The sequence below is a fragment of the Garra rufa genome, chromosome 9, assembly GCF_049309525.1.
Source record: "Garra rufa chromosome 9, GarRuf1.0, whole genome shotgun sequence".
Classification (NCBI taxonomy): domain Eukaryota; kingdom Metazoa; phylum Chordata; class Actinopteri; order Cypriniformes; family Cyprinidae; genus Garra; species Garra rufa.
The window spans coordinates 44,299,226-44,320,848 of NC_133369.1; the positions used below are offsets into that span (position 1 = coordinate 44,299,226).

Here is a 21,623-nt window from a genome sequence, read left to right on the forward strand (position 1 = left end):
TGGTTTGGCCATTCAGGACAGCATGCTGAGTCAACCAAATACCCAATTATCCCATGTCAGCCATTTTGAATTTTATCATCAAATGCTATATTTTTTTACGAACACATTGGTGCATCGTTACAAAACTTGGTATGTGTCTTCGGCACAATTCCCTGACAGTACTCAAAAGGTTACACAAAAAATAAAAAAGAAATGCTAAAAACATTTGATTAAATTGGCCTATTGTAATGAAAGTGATCTCAATATATTCCTTGCGTCATGCCGAGAACATGATAACCAATTATGCCAAAATTGGCCAAACTTCCTGGCCGCCATTTAGATCAATGTTGAAAACGTACTCCTCCTAGACTTTTGGTCCAATTTTCAACAGATTTTACCCAGAACATCTTCAGACCATGGATTTGAATTAATGCATCAACCAATTTGACACTGACCACGCCACATCAATTTGGTAACAGCGCCACCTATTGGTCAAGAGTGATAAGCCATTCATTAACCATCAATAATGAAATTTCCAAAAATGATAATAACTTTTGATTGCATTAGCCTATTGTAATGAAACTTGAGTCATGCTGACAACATAAATACCAATTTTGCCATAGATGGCCAAACTTTCTGCTCGCCACTTTGACTTATGTTGAAAACCTACTTTTTCAAACACCTCCACAACAGTTGGTCCGATTTTCACCAAAATCAAGTCAGATTATCTTCAGACTGTGCTGACAAAAAGTTATGGATTTCATGTCGATAGATGAAACTGTATTCGTACAGCACCGCAACGTCAAGGCATGATGCCAAAATGACTCTGAGGCTGTATCTCTAAAAGCTTTTACATATTGACACCAAACATTATTTTTGCCATTGTCACATTTACAATTTAGTAACATATTGTATTAATAAAATAAAATAAAATAAAAATAAGATTTTTCCCCCAAATCATGCAGCTCTCAACTCAAGTATTGCATGGGTGCAGCAGTGTGCCGATTTTATTGTTAAGATTATTTCATTGTTTTGGTTGAGCACCTGTATTAATATATATTTTTTTAGATGTGTGTGTTTCATATATTTAGACCTAATAGACCAGCCAATGTGACCTCTATTACAAATATACATACGATACATCCCACACAGACTCACATACTGACCCAGTCTCATCATGGAGCGGGCGAGCGGCCCGGAGCGCCTGCTAAACTACTCAGAGCTCATTCAGGGCTTCACTGTGTGTCTGATTGTGTGAAACACATGCTATTAAACAATGTTAAATGCTTTCTCATGATCCTTGATATCACTTACACACGGAGCCTCGCTGTCGGCCCGTGTAATAACGACAGCATACGTAATGATGAAGTCAGAAGATGTGTTGAAAAGAGAGATGTCTAAATGTTATCCGAGGGAACTTTGGCTGTTATGTTGTCATGGTTCCTGCTCTACTGTACAGAACTCAAGCTGTTTTACAGAAATGTTTGTGTCTCAGTACCGCACAGGCCACCTGTCTGTCTGACGAGCCCAGCGCCATCCAGGAGTACAAGTACCCAGAGAAACTGCCCGGAGAGCTGTACGACGCCGATACGCAGTGCAAGTGGCAGTTCGGAGAGAAAGCTAAGCTCTGCACACTGGACTTCAAGAAGGCAAGTCCATTAATATCAGTATTTCACAATGTTTTATATATGAAATCCCTCATCACGTCAGATGAGTTGAGTGCACATGAGCGGCACCACATGACTGAATCATTTGTGTACTGTAGAAGATGAGCTATTTAAGCTTGGCAGGAAACGCTGCTCATTTAGCCTGTTAATGAGGCGAAAGCTTACACTACAAAACTACCACACCAGGATGATAAAATACGTAATTTAAGCATTACACACCTCATTTTGCTCTCATCCTGTTGTAAAGAGCTTTCTGTACTTGTCAGGAAGTGAAAAGAGAGGAAGCCTTATGAAATCACCCAACACATACATGGCGTTTCAACCACAATCAGAAGAAAACACCTAGTTATGACTTCCAGACTTACAAATTGGAACTGCCTCAAAGGTCTTGAAGGCAACATTAGACAGCATGAGTTTCCATGCTGCTGCACACTTAATGCTGGTTTAGTGTTGATCTATATAGCCATACTGTTCACCAACGAACCGTATTGCTCAATCTTTCTGATTAAGCTGTAGTTAAGAAGATTTGTTGTAATTTGCACACCTGCTTTCAACCATTAACTACCAATCAAAGGTTTGGGGTTGGTAAGGCTTTTTAATATTTTTAAAAAAGTCTATTCTGTTTACCAAAGCTGCATTTATTTAATCAAAAATACAGTAAAAACAATAAAATTGTGAAAATTATTTCTGTTTTCTATGTGAATCTGTGTTAAAATGTAATTGATAGCTGTGATCAAAGCTGAATTTTCAACATCAAACATCATTACTCCAGTCTTCAGTGTCACATGATCCTTCAGAAATCATTCTAATATGCTGATTTGCTGCTCAAGAAACATTTCTGATTATTATCAATGGAATAAACAGTTTGTGCTGACCAATAATTTTGTGGAAACCATGATGCATTTTATTTTTCAGGATTATTCGGTGAATAGAAATTTCATTTATTTGAAATAGAAATCTTTTGTCACATTCTAAATATATTAAATATTATAATTTATCATTTAACCAATTTAATGCATGCTTGATAAATACAAGAAAATCAAAACAGTAAATAAATAAATAGTATAAAAATCTCAATGATCCCACTGCATGCAGTTCACAGGTCTTTTTAACATGAACATTCAACTGATATCTTTGATCCAGTCTGAGCTGTGTTATAGTTAAAGTGGTCTAATAAGAATCCATTTGTGTGGTTGTTATCCTGGAGTTTATGGTCATCATTTGGAAAGAGAAGCCGGTCCAGGTTCAGCGGTAGAGCAGGATCAAAAATGACAGCGTGATTGAGAGCAATGCCTCACCTGAGACTGAACAGAAACTGTCACGCTGCACCACAACACACATGTGCCACATTTTCTATATAATCATATATGCATGGCCCAAAAGGCCTGTTCAGAGAACTCCAGACATGATTTAGAAAGTACAGTCAATGGCTGTAAAATGTCTACAGAAGTCTATTTCTTTATTGCATTTTGCAAATGCAAGAGTTTTGCATGAGGTTGAAAAACTTCCCTATGCAAGTTCTGTTCATTTTCAAGTGCATTGAAAAACAAAAACCTAGTTTGGAAGTCACTTCTGTGTCAGCTGTGCTTCTTACATCTCTTTGCTATTACAATGAGACAATGGACCCTTTTTTTGCTTGTCAAATTTAGTGGCAATTTCACTAAATGTGACCGCAACTTAAATGTGGACAAATGTCTGACATAATTTGTCTTCACATCTTTCAGATTCACATATTAAAAACTTTTTTAAAGGGGTATGTAGACATTTTATAGTCATCATATGTTAACAAAGAAGTTTGTCAGATGTTTATACACAAATGTGACGCTTAAAGTGGAAAACAACTCCTTATTAAGTAATTAAACATTTTGCAAAAGAAAGGAAGTCATCCTTATTAGCATGCAAAAAAAGAGGAATGGAATGAATCTGGACAGCATTAAAAATACATACTTTCTGCTTAGTTTTTTGCATTACTTGTAACTTGAAAATTCTCAAAAAGGTTTGCATTTCTTTCATTTACATGTGTGCATGGGATATTTTCCCACCAAAATTACCATGTTCACAGGGTCAGACAACTGGGGTTTCCAAATGTTCTTTAAAAACATGAAATCTTCTAAATTGAAGGCATGAATAGTTTTAATTTTTACTAAACAGCAATTATAAACATCCACCAAACATCTAGAGATACAATCAGTAGTAGAAGAGGTGTTCAGGAGTGTCAGGAATGCAGCTCTTTCCACACTTTTTCCATCGATGTCTCTGCAATGCATGTGTTTTCTGTGAACATTTGACCCGCATCCAGAGAGTCTGATGCTCAGATGCTCTAATGTGTGGTGTTATATTCACATCTCATAACATCACTGCAGCCTGAGAGAAGAGTCTTTATTTCTCTCTTGCTCAAATCAGCTGTAAAGTACAAGAATTCAGGCTGTCTGAACTCAATAGAGATTTGCTAAAATAATTTTTCCACTGTCTACTCTATACATCTAAAATTGGAGCTCTCCGTAGAGAAATCTGCTGGAGTGTGGCTCTGGCCGATCTCTCTCCAGTCCTGCTCGCTCTCGTGAAGCAGACGCAGAGCTAAATATACTTTGGAGAGACGCCAGTGGGAAGCTCTGTTCACTGTGTTCCTTTTGTCCTGGTCTCACCTATATGTAATCTACAACGAAATGAGATGAGCACTGAGGCAACTGTTTGCATGTGAAAAACCAAGACAATGACTGTACATGTTATGCAGCATAATACAATATAAATGGTAATTATACAGCATAAACAAGCTATGACACATTTAACTTTTAGCACACAGATTTCATTACATGTATGTACTGTACACTCTTAAAAATAAAGGTGCTTCCAAAGGTTCTTTAAGCGATGCCATAGAAGACCATTTTTGGTTTCACAAAGAACCATTCAGTCAAAGGTTCTTTCAAGAACCATCTCTTTCTAACCTTTTTATAATCTGAAGAACCTTATTTGCCACAAAGAACCTTTTGTGAAATGGAAAGCTTCTTCAGATGTTAAAGGTTCTTTATGGAACCATTTAGACTAAAAGGTTCTTCTATGGCATCATGAAGCACCTTTATTTTTAAGAGTGTAAGCATGCTTTTAGTCATCTTTATGTTATGCTGCCGACACAACAGACAGTATACTGACGCCTATTGGCATGGATGTCAGATTGCAGGATATTTTGCTTGTTTTAAGCAAGAAATCACTTAAATTTGACTTGTTTTTTCTGAAAACAAGAAAAAAAAATTTACTTGTCTAGAAAATCCTTCTTGATTTAAGAATTTTTAGATATTTTGGTTGGAAAAAAGGCAAAAAATCTAATTAAGAAAAGCATTTTTTGCAGTGTAGTGTATTTACCTGTGCAATTCTCACCAATGATTAATACATTTTAACCAAAAGTACGGCAGATATTAAGTAGAAAGTTATTAGTTTTGACTTGGTCATGTATCTCAACAGTGGAGATTGAAATAGCTACTTTCTGGACCGCTATAACCTAAACAGGTAATTCACCCAAAAATTAAAATCCTGTCTCAAGCCTATATGATTTTCTTTATTCTGATGAACACAAAAGAAGACATTTTGAATAAAGCTGGGAAACAAATGTTTGCTTAAGTTAATGGCTACCATCAACTGGTTTCCAATACTATCCCTTTTGTCTCACTTGAATGTATGTCACCATATTTTGAGCTGTGCTTCAATTTATTAATCTTTTTCAGAAGTATTATTAATGTCATTTGCTTCAACAACTTATTCACACTGGGGAAAAATACTGAAAAGACATTAAATGGATCAAAAAGATGTCATTAAAGATGATTAAAATGTTAAAAAAAGATGCTGTTCTTTTGAAATGTCTATTTATCAAAGAATCAAAAAATAAAATGTATGACAGCTTCCACAAAAATATTGTGCAGCAGATATGTTTTTAACATTGATAATAATCAAAAAATGTTTGTTGAGGAGCAAATCAGCATATTACAATGATTTCTGAAGGATGATGTGACACTAAAGACTGGAGTAATGATGCTGAAAATTCAGCTTTGATCTCACGAATATATTATATTTGAACAGATATTCACATAGAAAACAGATATTTTACATTTTAAGAATATTTCCCATTTTTTGCTGTATTTTTGATCAAATAAATGCAGCCTTGGTGAGCAGAAGAGACTCAAAAAAAACATTTGAATGGTAGTAAAAATTCCATAAAAATGAAAGAAATATGCTGATATGATTACTGTATTAGTATAGTTTATTATATAGCAGTACAAAAACATGACAGTGTTGGATAGTAAAGTGTTACTCATCTGTGTAGACATCAAGTGGAAATTGAAGATTTCTATTAGACTAAAAGAACAAAGCACAAAGAGAAGCATTTCAGAGAAGCACCAGACGTCATTGAACGGGACAGAAATGGCTCTGTTGATGTTCTTCAGTCACGCTGAGGTCCCTCTGCTTTCACAGTGAATTAGCATCTTGATATTGTCTGGCAGCTGGACTGTGATGGGCTGAGATGAGCGCTGTATGATCGCTCTCCTCGTGCTCAGCAGGAGCAACAGGGACGGATTCGAGGAGGTCTCGCTTTAACAAACAGCTGCAGAACTTGTGCTGGGATTTGGACCAGGATCACTCTGGCAAACAGCCATCTTTTCCTCCCATCTGTGCTCCCATTGTCAGAATATGATACAATAATCCAGATGTGAGTAATACAGACACATAAAACGTCCAGCAGTTCCTCGTTCTTCTCACAGAGCGAGTGAATGAGAGGAGCGTTGCATTGAGAATGTAGATATATGGGAGCCGTCCTTACAGGACAGTAAAACACTTTTAGGATGTCAGATGAATTATGATGCAGATTTCACAAATCATTCTTTAGTGAAGGACATTTTTTGATTGCTTAATCTCAAAAAAAAAAATCTTCCTCCAACTTTACTGCATTTATTTTAAAACGCAAAACATAAAACAAGTGGATTTTTGTATAAGATATGTTTAGATTTGTATAAAAATAAAACAAAAGTGGTTTAAATTCTCCAATATTTGCAGTGGTCTCATATCAGGAAGTTAAATGAAAAGCATCTCTGTTCGAAGAGTTGAGCGTCTGGCTGAGATGTGCTGGCCTGTCTCATCTCCATGATAACAACCATTAAAAACTCGATTGTTCTTTAAATGTTTGATGAAATGGTAATGACAGCCATGTTGAGCACAAGCACTTGATATCAGTGATTCTTTGTTATAAAAACATTACAAAAACCAAATAAACTGAAAACATGATTCTCAATTGTTAGAAAATAAGCAGAACACTTTATTACCCTCCGTTACCACCCTACAGTTAAAAAGGGTGGTAACGGTGAAGCAAAAAATAGGGAAATGTGGCATGTTCAAATCTATAATTTATTAAAAATGACAAATTACTTAAAAATGCACTAAAAAGTTCTCTAAAAAGTTCCATTATTTGCAAAATCACACATACAGAATTGTATTATTATTATTATTATTGCACAGCTACTAAATAAAAAAATATTATTATCAGTGTTGGGGGTAACGCGAGTTACGTAATCAGATTACTTTTCAAGTAACTAGTAAAGTAACGCATTACTTTTTAATTTACAAGAAAATATCTGAGTTACTTTCCCAAATAAGTAACATCAGTTACTTTTCACCGTCATTTATTGATTAAAAGCTCTCCTGTCCCCATGTTGAGAGAAATCAGGAGTAAGATGTTAATTTAGATCTAGAATAAATGCAAACATCCATTAATTCATCCCACTCACAAAAAAAAATAAATAAATAAATAAATAATAATAAAAAATAATTAAAACTGTGAAATGCAACTCAGAATATAAGGCAAACCTGCAATAATTAAATATGTTAAGTAATACAATTTTTTTTTTTTATGTATTTAATCCCATTTTAATAGCCAGTGTCTGATTCTGACCCTTTAATGATCCTGAGTCTTAGATGAAAGGAAACAAGTTGACAAAAAGAATGAATTCAATATTTGGAGTCTGGGAACATCAAAGATGTGACAAGAATCCGAACACAACCAGAGAGTTATTGTAAATTTACAGTAGTAACAAGAAATGATATTTTATTATATTATATGATTAATAGCATGATTTTAAATATAATGGTTTCATTCTAAACATGGCGATTATCTTTAAGATGGACACCCAACATAATATATGATAATTACCATCTGAATCTAACAATGTAATGTCAACAAATAGAAAAGCCTTTTATGAATTCATGTTAATTATTGTGCCTTTTAGCCCCAACAGCAGGGGTGCTTTTTACCACAAATACCATACTTTTACATATTCTTTCGTTATTTAAAAACTGTTGCTTTAATTATCTTAAACAAAACTAAAAATCATTAAGAAGACCTTTGTCTCAAGATATACATTTGCTACTTATATCTACAACATTTAAAAACAACAGATATTAGATCAGGTAAGCACAGAATCGACTTTGTGTTGCTGCCTGCAGTCGCATCAAGGATCAGACAAAATTGCATGTGTATCTTGAAAAGTGGATGTTTTGGAAAGTGCTGAGGTTTACATGTTTTATGGGGACATTCCATAGGCGTAATGGTTTTTATACTGTACAAACCGTATTTTCTATGGCCCTACACCTACCCTACACCTAAACCTAGCCCTCACAGGAGATTGTGCACACTTCCTCAAAAATACTCATTGTGTATGATTTATAAGCCTGTTTCCTCATGGGGACCTAAGAAATGTCCCCACAAGGTCAAAATCTACTGGTATTACTATCCTTGTGGGGACATTTGGTCCCCACAACGTGATGAATACCAGGTACACACACACACACACACACACACACACATGTTTGTTTTTGTGAAATGTGGGGACATTCCATAGGCGTAATGGTTTTTATACTGTACAAACCGTACTTTCTATCACCCTACACCTTCCCTACACCTAAACCTAGCCCTCACAGGAGACTGTGCATATCTTTACATTCTCAAAAAAATGTATTCTGTATGATTTATAAGCCTTTTGAAAAGTGGGGACATGGGCAATGTCCTCATAAGTCACCCTCTCCTTGTAATACCTATGTCATACCCATGTTATTACACACATTTGTGTCCTGATATGTCACAAAAACATGCCCACACACACACACACACACACACACACACACACACACACACACACACACACACACACAACTCTAAAAATGTTCCCTTGGTTGTAGAATCACCCACATACAGAGTGTTTGACAAAAAACAGACCAGACAGGTCATTATTATATCCAGATAGCCTAAACAGCCTGTCATTATTCTGTTGAAATGCGTTTTGGACTCTATAGCAGTCGTGCAAAACATGAAGAACATCTATCTGTGACATAGTATGTTGTAATCTCTAATTTGTTCGGTATAGTCATTGCTCAGACTTCTGTCACACTTCTTGGCAGATCTCTGCTGGTTAGTCTTTTATCACAGCGACAGCTTCTTTAATACATCCATATCAACACGCATGTTTGATGTGTGTCACGCAGGACATCTGTAAAGCCCTGTGGTGCCACCGGGTCGGAAGAAAATGTGAGACCAAGTTCATGCCGGCTGCTGAGGGCTCTGCCTGCGGTCCAGAGATGGTGAGTCACGCTCACAGGACACATTCATGTCTTCAAAAGTATCTCATCTTAAAAAGAAATCACATCACACTCATCTCACAAGTGGCACAAAAGCCAAACGCTCTGTTTCTTGTTTTAATCGTGAACATCCTCGCACGGTTCTCCAGCGTGTGACATTAACCCCGCGGGAGAGATAGCCTTTCAGGGGTTTTGTTGTTCTTTCAGATGGGCTTTTAACAGATGTTTAGTTTCTTAAACGAGTGTTTCCAGGGAGGCCGAGCAGTAAATGCCAGCGGACTGAATGAGTGAACAGTTCATGCTGAGAGTCACGAAAACATGATCCAGAATGTGACAGTGATGCTCATGAGAGAAGCTGAGGAGATTCACGTGAGAACTTACAGTACTGAGGGCTAGAAAAGATTCAGTTTGACAGGGAAAACAGTGTCAAAAACCTTTGTGTACTTGAAGTGTACTAGAAAAAATCTAGAGATTATTATTATATAATATAATTAGTCTACGAGAGGAGGCTTGATTGACCAAAAAAGTCGCTTAGTCGCAGAAAAAAAAATTCCACAGGAAGTGGCAGATCATTAACATCTGGTCTATGTGGTAATATAGTAAATCGGGCAGGACATCCAATTCATCGACCTCAAATATCACTTTTCATCTGAAAGATGTATGTGATAGCATGACATCTTAATTGAATGTTAATCTAGAAAAATTAACGTTATTGAAGTGTGGAAGCTGAACAGTAGCTCGCTCACTGCATGACAGATGGAGACGCCGGTGAAGTCACTTTCTCTCAAAATACTCTGCAATTTTTGGTCATACAGATAAGAGTAATACATCTTTCGAATCTGTAAAGACTCTGTTTATTTCTGTGCACTTACTATAACAACGAAACATTGCGCTTTTATAAAATATTGAAAGCAAACAGGATGCGCTTTCTGACATCTCAGTCTCTGTGAACTTGAACGCGAAACTCTGGAACTCTGTGTATACTTGCCTTACAGACATGAAAACTATATCTATAGAGAGTGAAATGCCTCCTTTTAAATGAACCATTTCAAATAGAAAACAAATATTCTCAGATCATGTAATGTGTATGAAACATGCATACAGCCACATCCACTTCATGAGTCACTGTTGCCGACTTCATCTCTTAGGCCGAAAACAAAGAAAGCACTCCCTGTTGAAAAAAACAGCATATGTTGGTTAGGTAGGTTTTGATGCTGGGATGCTGGTTTTAGCTGGTTTATGTTGTGCTTAGCTGGTTAATGCTGGTTCTTAGCTGGTTTATGCTGGTCCTTTGCTGGTTTATGCTGGTCCTTAGCTGGTCATGCAAAACCAGCAAAGGATCAGCATAAACCAGCAGAGACCAGTTTAAACCAGCATACCAGCATCAAAACCTACCTAACCAGCATATGCTGTTTTTTTCAACAGGGTAGTTCATCAATAAGTTAATAAAACATTAATGCAGTCTCCTTGCTGTTTTTCCCTTACACATTCATAATTATTATATCTGGCGGTGCACTGAGCAAGCTTTTTTGCGTGCCCTTAAGCGCTTATTAGACTATGTATGCAATTAAAGGCTCGTTATTATGATTTATATGGTTTATTAATAAATGTGCGACAAATACTCATCCATTTAAATTATATTAAACCTTAAAGTTCTGCATGATAAAGAGTGGGGCCACTTGAGTAACAGGTAGATTGCCACTGCTGTCACCACCGTCAAGCTAGAGGGGCGTGGTTTAAACGACCAGCTCCACCCACGTCCCGCCTCTTTGCCCATTTTCAATTATGTGAAGATGGCGACGACCGGCTTCGCCCATTTTGGTCGTTAAAGATACTATGTCCATTTTTTATAGTCTATGGAACAGAGCTGTTTTTGACAAGGTAAAAAGGGTGTTGTTTTACACTACCATTGAAAAATTTTACCTAAAGTATATATATATATATATATATATATATATATATATATAATTATAATATATTTATTTATTTACATGACATACAAGTTTCAGTATGACATTCAAGTTCAGGGTCTGAGATTACAGACAGATCCAAAATAAGGTCTAGAAGTGTCTCCAACAGTGTTTATAACTACATTCATATTCATTTTCACTCATTTTCTTGTATAAAAGAAGTGCACTTTAGCATACTTTAAAATATAAGAATTTATTACGGAAATAATATGCTTTAAAAAATATCAGTGTGAACTGGATGAAATTTTTTCTGACACTCATGATTATTTATTATAATTTAAAATTGTAATAAATACAATTTTCACTCACTTAAGTAGGACTTTAGTACATCTTTATATGTAATTTCATAATAACTTCTATTGAATATGGTTAAAGTCTGAATTTACTGACAAGCATTTATGGTAAACTAAAATATACTTTAACTCCTCCAAACACTTTAATCAGATTTTAAGCAACATACAGTAAGGCTAATTTGTGGTGACATTTCTGCAATACTAATATTACATACACTGTAAAAAAAAAAAAAAAATCGTAAAAAAAGGTCAAATGACTGGATTTTTTCTTGCTTCAGTTAGGATATTTTATTTTAATTTTACAGTTTTTGTTTTGCCAGTCATTTGACCGCTTTTTTACAGGACTATTTCTAAGTGTATCTTACTGCTTGTTTTGTGTCAGTTTCAAAGTGTAATGTCCAGTGAGTGGCACTAAAATGCACGTTCAAAACGTTTTATTAAGTTGCTTTAGGCACATATTATGGTGGTTCAGAACTCAAATGTCCAAGCAGTGTTAATGCACTGTTGTATTGAAAAATACAACCCCCCTGCACCAAATAGTGTTGTGACTTAAACACGTTTGCTGATGCAACTTTGTCTATTTTAAGTCCTTATACACATTTTTTTCGATCTGTAGTTTTACAGGATTTGTGCAAGAGCCCTTCACCAAACAGGTGCAGGATATTTTGCTGGTTGAGCAAAAAAATGTTGTCATATTCATGCATTGCTGGTCTGAACCTTGTCAACCAGCCATCCATCCACACAAACAGACAGACAGATCAGTGTTGTGTTAGATACAGTATTAGATACATTATTGCTCTCCTCCCTCTCTGGTCGTCCCGTAGGATGCCTTTCCACTGATTCAGGCCCTTCACAGCAGATTGGGTTTAATGAGCTCATGCAGGCCTCAGCTGACCTCCTGGGCCGTTTCTTTACTAACACACATTGCTGAAGTAGGTTTGGGTCATGAGGGTAATTACAGACGTGTCCTCAGGTCTCCCGATCAGGGAGGAAGAGCACTTCTCTTACGAACACACTCTCCTCGTCTCTGGCTGATACGGAGGCCAGCGCTGGTGGTCTGGATGTCTTTCACACGTGTTCCTCGAGGGGCGGCTCCAGAGGTGTTTGGCTTGTGATATATTAGACACGACGGTTTAATCCGAGCGAGAGCTAGTGACGGTACGCAGTGCTAATGATGACAGCCTCCTTTAGGAATCCTGCCCATCTGCGTTCAAGAAATATCAACTCCATCACATGGGCCAGAGACTCGGATTCGGTTACGCAGAGGGTGTGAAGAGCGCTGGACTGGGACTATCATTCATTCACTCTTTAACCTCTTGCAAAGAGCTGAATCAGATGAAATGGTGCCTGATGGGAATTTAAATGAATCTGTGAAGCTAGGCCATTCAAAAAGTAATTTTCACACTTGCATGCTTTCCAAAACTTACTTCAGTTGAACACACAAGGTGAATTTGAGAAAAAAATGTCCTAGTATTGAAAGTGAATGATTGCATCTGCTTAGCTTTGTTATGACAAAATAGCATCATAATGTGTGACTCATGCACAATATTCCAAGTTTGCTCGATTTAGGGAAAATGTAATTGTGATTTTTGTAAAGATGGATAGCTCATCACATTTCCAAAACCATGTTAAAGTGACTCAAACTCAGAGCAGATGCAGAGGAAGTTCATGTGAAGCAGTGCTGCGTGTCTTATTTAATTAAATTGCAGGCTTTGCGATTTGATAATCACACAAAGTCACATCACAATTACAGTTTTATTTTGGTGAATCAGGCAGCCCTAATTCAACATTCTCGTATGATTCAACAACCTCAAATTAAAGTCGCTACTCATTGAAAACAGGGCCGTACACAGGTTTTTGTAAGTACCGAGGTCCCAAAATGGAAATTAGTGGGTTGGAGCACTTGTGCTTCTATCTTCAAAAATGTAGGAGCACAGTGCAGACTTTGAATCAATAATCAAAAAATCTGATAGAAAATTAGCCTTCCCATTACGAGGTGATATTTGACTCTTTAAAGTGATTTACAGGGAAATTTAGTTTTTACCTTTGTAATGGAATTTTATATCCATTTTTTTTAAATATGTATTTTATAATCTTTTTAAATGTTTAAATTAAAACAGAATAAGAACAAGTAGAATTAGAAGAATGAGTTACAAATCAAATGAAATCAGTAAACTCATTTGTACTACAGAGGTGGCACAGAAGAACACAAAAGTGGCTTTTCAGATGTTTAATGAGGTTCAGAGGTGGCATGACTGCAATTAAATGCAGAATTTCATGTTGAGAATAATGTTTTACTGTAAATAAAAAAAAAATAATATAGAAAAATTAATTGATTTAAATAACTGGAAAGATACTATAGAAATTAAACTAAAACTTCCAGTAGGTAGCAGCAAGTCACTGATTTTATTATTGAATAATTCATTCATTGGATTCGTTCGAACGGCTAATTCAATCAGGAATAAAGCATGTGACTGTGTTTATGAATGGGAATTTGAATCATTGATTCACTAGATTAGTTTAAAAATGCACGTTCATTCATAAATAAAACACTGCTGTGTTTGAATGGAGATGTGCCAGCCAGTGTCACACATGCTGGAGAGACTAGGAGCCAGGAGAACAAACGCAGAAGGAAATCCAATAAACAGTTATTTATTAACAAAACTATAAACAAAACAAACAAGGAACAAAACCATGACAAAACTACAAAACAAAACCCGAGGAGCAGAACAAACACCATGAGACGTTATCGACGGACACTGAACTGAGGAAACAAACAACTTAAATAGGAGTGGCAGGGGGTGTAGCAAATTAACAAGACAGGTGAACCAAATCAAAGCTAATGGGGACAAACCAAATAAAACACAGAACAACAGGGGGAGACAAAGGGAGAAACCAACTGAAGTCCATGTGAGGGGGGAAAACACTAGGAAACACTGACAGCCAGTCAGTTGTGACTTTGTTTCAAACTATTTATTTTACAATCAACAAAGCTCTCTACACCGCACAATCAATCTCTTATTTACACTCTCTGACATATTGTTTTGGTCAAGAGCTAATAATGACTAAATTTCAGTCTGTTCCTCATCATGCAAATCCAGCAGACATTAAATACAGTGCATGCATCTTTTTTATTATGCTTTTATGATACTTGTTTTGTCATTTTGGAGATTTTTGTTCATTGTATGGAAAAACATTTTTTGTGTTCATATAGGTTTGAAAGGCTATAGAATGATGACTGAATTAGGGCTCCACGATATCTTGCATGCAATATCCAATGCGCATCTTGTCAGTAAAGCCGGTTCTATAATCAGTAGTATATCTCCATCACCTGTGCACATTCAGATAGAGCAACACTTACTGCACAGAGCAGTAACTGACCATATGCATGGAGCATTCTTTAGAACTTCCGCACATTGATAAGCCAGCTCTTAAACTTCCGCCGAAGCTCATTTTAAATGTGCTATATATAGATGGACACTCTTGAGACTCCTCTACTGCCTCCTTCTTATCAGAAACAGAGAAAAATAATAATTGCAACATCGTAAACAATGATAGCGGCATGAACATTCAGTTTCGTATTATTTAACAACATATCATTTAAATGCGGAGCTTGGTAATCCCAGGAGAGAACCTGCATAGTTGAACGTTTAAATGCTGACAGCTAAACACATAACATAAAATCATAACGTGTTTAGGCTAACATTAGCTAGCTAGCGATACTTCTCTTCAAGGCCATCCTTGTCGTATTCTTGATAATCAGTAACTTGCCTTCATAGTCATGAACACATTTTTAAAATCTTGTAATATTTTAAAGCCTTTATTATTTTTCAACTCCACAGCTGTGCAATAAAATTCACTTCAAAGATTCACTCATACATAAAGAGTACATGGAAAAAAGTGTCTTTTCACGGAAAACAACGTCTTTTTAAAATGAAAAAAACATGAAATGACCCATATAACCAGAAGATGGCAGTAGAGGGTCAATCATTGGCTGCAGCTGCCATTTTAACTCCCTGGTTTTTTCAAAACGTCTTGCTTTTCTATTTATTATAAAATTACTAGAATAATAAATTGTAGTACTTTTACCGCACTGAGGTATATAGCAAGTGCAGAAAGCTATTAAAATAAATAAGCTCCGACACAACCAGCCTATAAGGGTGAATTATTTAAATATTTATATATAGTTCACTACAAATTAAAAAAGTTAAATATTAATGGTATAAGAATGAAATAATGCACTCAATATGAATCGATATGAATTTGAAATATTTTATATTTAATAACTACATCCTTTAAGCTTAACCTTGAACTGTAAAAGCTATTAAATAGCCTATATTTAACAACACAAACTTGTTACTGCTGTAGTTTCGTTACTCTAAATTTAGTCTGAATCATTTAATGCACAGCTCTTTTTTTGACATCAGCTTGTCAGATGTTTCGTCTGGTTATTACTGTCAATCGTAGCAATGACTCGCGCATATTTAGCCGATTTACTCACGTATTTTTAAAAACTCTCAATTTTCATTCTTAAAACGGTATAAATAGATGTTTGGTCCTTAGACAAACAGAACTTCTCTTCTCTTCAAAGTACACTCCTATTACGGCACAGTACAGTTGACCGGAAATTACTGAGCTGGCTTGTCTAAACAAGGAAGTAATCCGTGCATATGGTCAATTCACTGACAAGCCGCACAAACTTGATAATATCATCGGAATGGTTTTGCATTTGTTGCTCTATCTGAATGTGCACAGGTGATGGAGACATACTACTGATTATAGAACCGGCTTTACTGACAAGATGCGCATTGGATATCGCATGAGAGATATCGTGCAGCACTAGACAGAATCTTTATTTTTTGGTGTACTGTCCCTTTAAATGTAAAGACTGTCGTCACTCAGACTGATGTGCGTGTTTCTGTGTGTTTTTGCAGTGGTGTCGTAGAGGTCAGTGTGTAAAGCAGGGTGATGAAGGTCCTAAGCCGGTTCATGGTCAGTGGTCATCCTGGTCCGGCTGGTCCAGCTGCTCGAGAACCTGTGAGAGTGGAGTGACCTACAGAGAGAGACACTGCAGCAGCCCCCGGTACATTCACTCAATAAAAACCAAATGACAGAATCTCCACTAAAGGCCTGTTCACAACATGTTCAAGCTTTTGACATGCAAATCATGCACAACAGGATTTTAAATATAACATCACAAACATTTCTTCCAAAAGAGCAAAACTCAGTACTTGAAATGAAAATTTGAAATTTGCTCCATATGCAAGACAGTATTAGATCTGATGTTAATCCTTTCTTGGATGCAGAGCAATTTGGAGTTACTTTACTTATTTGGAAGAATTTTTTTAACTTGCAATCCATGTGTGCAAGATCCTTTATTTTTATTGAGATTATTATTTCTTTGTTTTATCTTATTGCAATCAACCACTACTGCTCAAACTGTCACGATTCACCTGTCTTTGATTATTAGTCATCTGTGTCACCTGTGTTCTATCATTAGTTACCCTTTATAAGTCGTTTGCCCTTTTGTGTCTTTGTGTCGTCTTAAAGTTAGTTTGCTGGTGTTTGTTTGGATTCTCTATCTGTCATTTGGAAATAAATACGTTCTTTGGATACTCCTGGCTTTTGGACTTTCACTATAGCTCTGTGTCACCCAGCAACCCTGACAGAAGACGACACCAAGACATTAAAGATGGCTGAGGGCAGGCTATGGAGACTACGGCAGAGTGGTCGGACATTGGAGAGGTATGTGGAGGAGTTCCTCGAGCTTTCACATCAGGTGGGCTGGCACGATGCTTCACTCGGCGCTGTGTTTGTTTTGGGACTGGATGATGAGATTATTCGCTGCGATCTTCCTACCTGTCAATTCCCCTTGATCGAGCTAGTCAATCTCATTCTGTTTTTAAATGGGTCTGATTTCGAAGTCGAAGAAATTGATTCTATCAGTCCGATTGAGTCTCATCATCCAGCCCCCTCTGCCACGCAGCACATCGTGCCAGCCTTCCATAAGCCAGGACCCCCCACATACCCCACCAATGGTTCCGGCCACCTGCCAACCCGGAGACACCCCAAGGCATTTCCGGTCGAGATGGCCTCCATTCCTGAGTTCCCGGCCAAGGAGGACATTATGGCTCTGATGGCGATTTCTCAGGAGTACACAGCACCTATTCACCTTCCTGAGCCTCCTCTGGTTCCGCCCAGCCTTCCAGACACTCCGCTGGTTCAGCCCAGCCTTCCAGAGACCCCGCTGGTTCCGCCCAGCCTTCCAGAGACCCCGCTGGTTCCGCCCAGCCTTCCAAAGACTCCGCTGGTTCAGCCCAGCCTTCCAGAGACTCCGCTGGTTCAGCCCAGCCTTCCAGAGACTCCGCTGGTTCAGCCCAGCCTTCCAGAGACTCCGCTGGTTCAGCCCAGCCTTCCAGAGACTCCGCTGGTTCAGCCCAGCCTTCCAGAGACTCCGCTGGTTCAGCCCAGCCTTCCAGAGACTCCGCTGGTTCAGCCCAGCCTTCCAGAGACTCCGCTGGTTCAGCCCAGCCTTCCAGAGACTCCGCTGGTTCAGCCCAGCATTCCTGATCCTCCGCTGGTCCTGTTCAGCCTTCCTGAAACCCCGCTGGTCCAGCCCAGCCTTCCAGAGCACCCTCCAGTGACTGCGCCGCCAGAGCGCCCTCCAGTGACTGCGCCGCCAGAGCGCCCTCCAGTGACTGCGCCGCCAGAGCGCCCTCCAGTGACTGCGCCGCCAGAGCGCCCTCCAGTGACTGCGCCGCCAGAGCGCCCTCCAGTGACTGCGCCGCCAGAGCGCCCTCCAGTGACTGCGCCGCCAGAGCGCCCTCCAGTGACTGCGCCGCCAGAGCGCCCTCCAGTGACTGCGCCGCCAGAGCGCCCTCCAGTGACTGCGCCGCCAGAGCGCCCTCCAGTGACCGCTCGCCCAGAGCTAACTCATTCTGTGTCTTCGCTGGAGACGCCCAGCCTTCCTGAATCCCCGCTGGGGTCGTCCAGCCGTCCAGAGCCCGCTCCTCAAGAGCGCCGTCCAGAGCCCGCTCCTCAAGAGCGCCGTCCTGAGCCCGCTCCTCCAGAGCGCTTTCCAGAGCCTTCGCTGGCCCCGTCCAGCCGTCCGGAGTCTCAGCTGGTCTCTTCCTGCCGTCCAGTGTCTCAGCTGGTCTCTTCCTGCCGGCCAGTGTCTCAGCTGGTCTCTTCCTGCCGGCCAGTGTCTCAGCTGGTTCCGTCCAGCCGTCCAGAGTATCCCCCCTATGAACTGCTGAACCTCCCCAAGAAAATTTTGGGGGGGGGCTACATACCCCGAGTCCACGTGGCCTGGCCGAGGACCGAGGCCAGAGCCACGGGGACTGCTCAGCCACGGCCACCTAAACTGCCAGTCCGGCCATGGCCGCCTGACCCGCCATGGCCGCTCGAACTGCCTGTCCGGCCGTGGCCGCCTGACCCGCCATGGCCGCTCGAACTGCCTGTCCGGCCATGGCCGCCTGACCCGCCATGGCTTCCTGTTCCGGCCTGGAGGCCTTCCCAACTCAGCAAGGTCCTGCTCCGTAACAGCCTCCAGGGCGCCCGCCCCCCCTCCCCGGTGTTTCCATCACGGCGCGAGACGCGCCTACCGGGAGGGGGAGGTACTGTCACGATTCACCTGTCTTTGATTATTAGTCATCTGTGTCACCTGTGTTCTATCATTAGTTACCCTTTATAAGTCGTTTGCCCTTTTGTGTCTTTGTGTCGTCTTAAAGTTAGTTTGCTGGTGTTTGTTTGGATTCTCTATCTGTCATTTGGAAATAAATACGTTCTTTGGATACTCCTGGCTTTTGGACTTTCACTATAGCTCTGTGTCACCCAGCAACCCTGACACAAACGTTTAAGTCAGTATGCATTTTTTAGATATTTATACTTTTATTCATCAAAGACAGATTAAATTGATCAAAAGTGACAGTGAAGACATTTATAAAGTTGCAGAAAATCTATATTTCAAATAAATGTTGTTCTTTTGAACTTTCTATTCATCTGTGAATTCTGAAAAATAAAATGTATGGCAAACAATTGTTGTCAACATTGATAATAATCAGAAATGTTTCTCGAGCAACAAATCAACATATTAGAATGATTTCCGAAAGATCATGTGACACTGAAACCTGGAGTAATGATGCTGAAAATTCAGCTTTGATCACAGCAATAAATTGCATTTTAACATTTCAAAGCAGCTACTTTAAACAGTAATAATATCTCACAATATCACAGTTTTTTACTGTATTTTTGATCAAATAAATGCAGTTTGAGTTAGAATTACAAAAATTCAAAGAGTTTTGCTACAAGCAAACTAACAGAAATGGAGACAGTGGGATACATGTGATCCTGTAAAAAAAACTGTAGTTCTACATGATTATTCATTTCCCACAAGGAGGAATATAATAAAAACTGCTGCATGGAAAATTGCTGGCATTGTAAGTGGGTTTGATTCATGCGCTGATAATCACTCGTCTTGTTCATCATATGATGTTTTATGCACTGCTGCACTTTATATACAAACACTTTCCTCTCCAAAAATTTCATTTTAAGCGTCAAGAAAATGGATTCCTTGTCAAAATAGAATGACATCTTAATTTCATTGGCAATGTATCTCATTACTACAACAAACAGTACAGCCGCTTGGCAACCGTGAGTGATTGAATGAAGTTGCTGTTGCTGTAAATCAGCACGTGTCTCATGATCACTTTCTCTTCCCATCTTTTCTTCTCCTTCAGGCCGATGTATGGCGGCAGGTTTTGTGAAGGCTTGTCTCGCTCTTATAAACTGTGCAACACCGCCGACTGTCCTCAAAATGCTGTGGACTTCAGAGCCGCCCAGTGTGCCGAGTTCAACAGCAAGCCTTTCCGCGGATGGTACTACAAGTGGAAACCCTACACACGCGTGGACGGTTGGTCTAAACGTGTATTTGTATCGCTTGAGGGGATGTTTGAAAGAAATGAACCGGTGTATTTGACATAACTCTGGATAAAAGCATTATTTATGAAGTTAGAATGAAATGAAGTATGTTCGGCCTTCACACAACATTTACCCCCTTGAATTTTTCACATTTTGTTTCTGTTACTCCTCCAAATTGTAACACATGGAAAATGTGTCTTCCTTCCACCACATAATAAATTCAACACATTTACGCACCAAAAGAACATTAATGTCTCTGGAACCAAAGACGTTTCTCACCCCTCCCCAAAGTTATTATTTTCTACACGGTCCTTTAGAAATGATTGCAGTCATGCATCTTCATGCAGGTATGAGCGGAATCTCTATTCTTCAGCAGATATCTATCGGGTTCTATCACAAATCTGGCATATTTCAAATGACCATGTGCTTATGTCATTAGATCACTGCAAAAAATGCTTTTCTTACTTAGATTTTTTTGTCTTGTTTCCAACCAAAATATCTAAAGATTCTTAAATCAAGAAGGATTTTCTAGACAAGTTAAAATTATTTTCTTGTTTTCAGAAAAAAGCAAGTAAAAATTAGGTGCGTTTTTACTTGAAACTAGCTAAATAATCTGCCAGTGGGGTAAGAAAATAAATTTTGTTTTCTGTTTGAAATATGATTTTTTTTTTTTGCTTACCCCATTGGCAGATTTTTTTGCTTGTTCTAAGAAAAAACTCACTTAATTTTGACTTGTTTTTTCTGAAAACAAGAAAATAATTTTTACTCGTCTAGAAATTCCTTTTAGATTTAAGAATTTTTAGACAAGATGAAAAATCTAAGTAAGAAAAGCATTTTTTTGCAGTGATCTTCACACTTCATGCAGATCTTTGGATGACTGCACTGTAAAAAAATGCTTTTCTTACTTAATTTTTTTTGTCTAGTTTCCAGCCAAAATATCTAAAAATTCTTAAATCACACAACAATTCTTAAAGTAAAAATTATTTTCTTGTTTAAAAAAAAAGTCACATTTTTGCTTAAAACAAGCAAAATAATCTGCCAATTTGGTAAGCAAAAAAAATCTTATTTCAAACAGAAAAAAAATATTATTTTTCTTACCCCATTGGCAGATTATTTAACTTGTTTCAAGCAAAAACGCACTTAATTTTGACTTGTTTTTTCTGAAAACAAGACCATTTTTA

The 21,623-nt window shown here is 38.4% G+C and overlaps 1 protein-coding gene across 1 annotated transcript in view; it reads left to right on the forward strand.

The window, feature by feature from the left end:
- Window positions 1-21,623, forward strand: part of adamts16 (ADAM metallopeptidase with thrombospondin type 1 motif, 16) — a 90,135-nt gene that overhangs the window by 35,206 nt on the left and 33,306 nt on the right. The window contains exons 10-13 of the mRNA XM_073846698.1: window positions 1,475-1,628; window positions 9,168-9,263; window positions 16,458-16,606; window positions 20,262-20,434. Of these exons, the coding sequence (XP_073702799.1) occupies window positions 1,475-1,628; window positions 9,168-9,263; window positions 16,458-16,606; window positions 20,262-20,434 (572 nt within the window). The remainder of the gene's footprint in view (window positions 1-1,474; window positions 1,629-9,167; window positions 9,264-16,457; window positions 16,607-20,261; window positions 20,435-21,623) is intronic.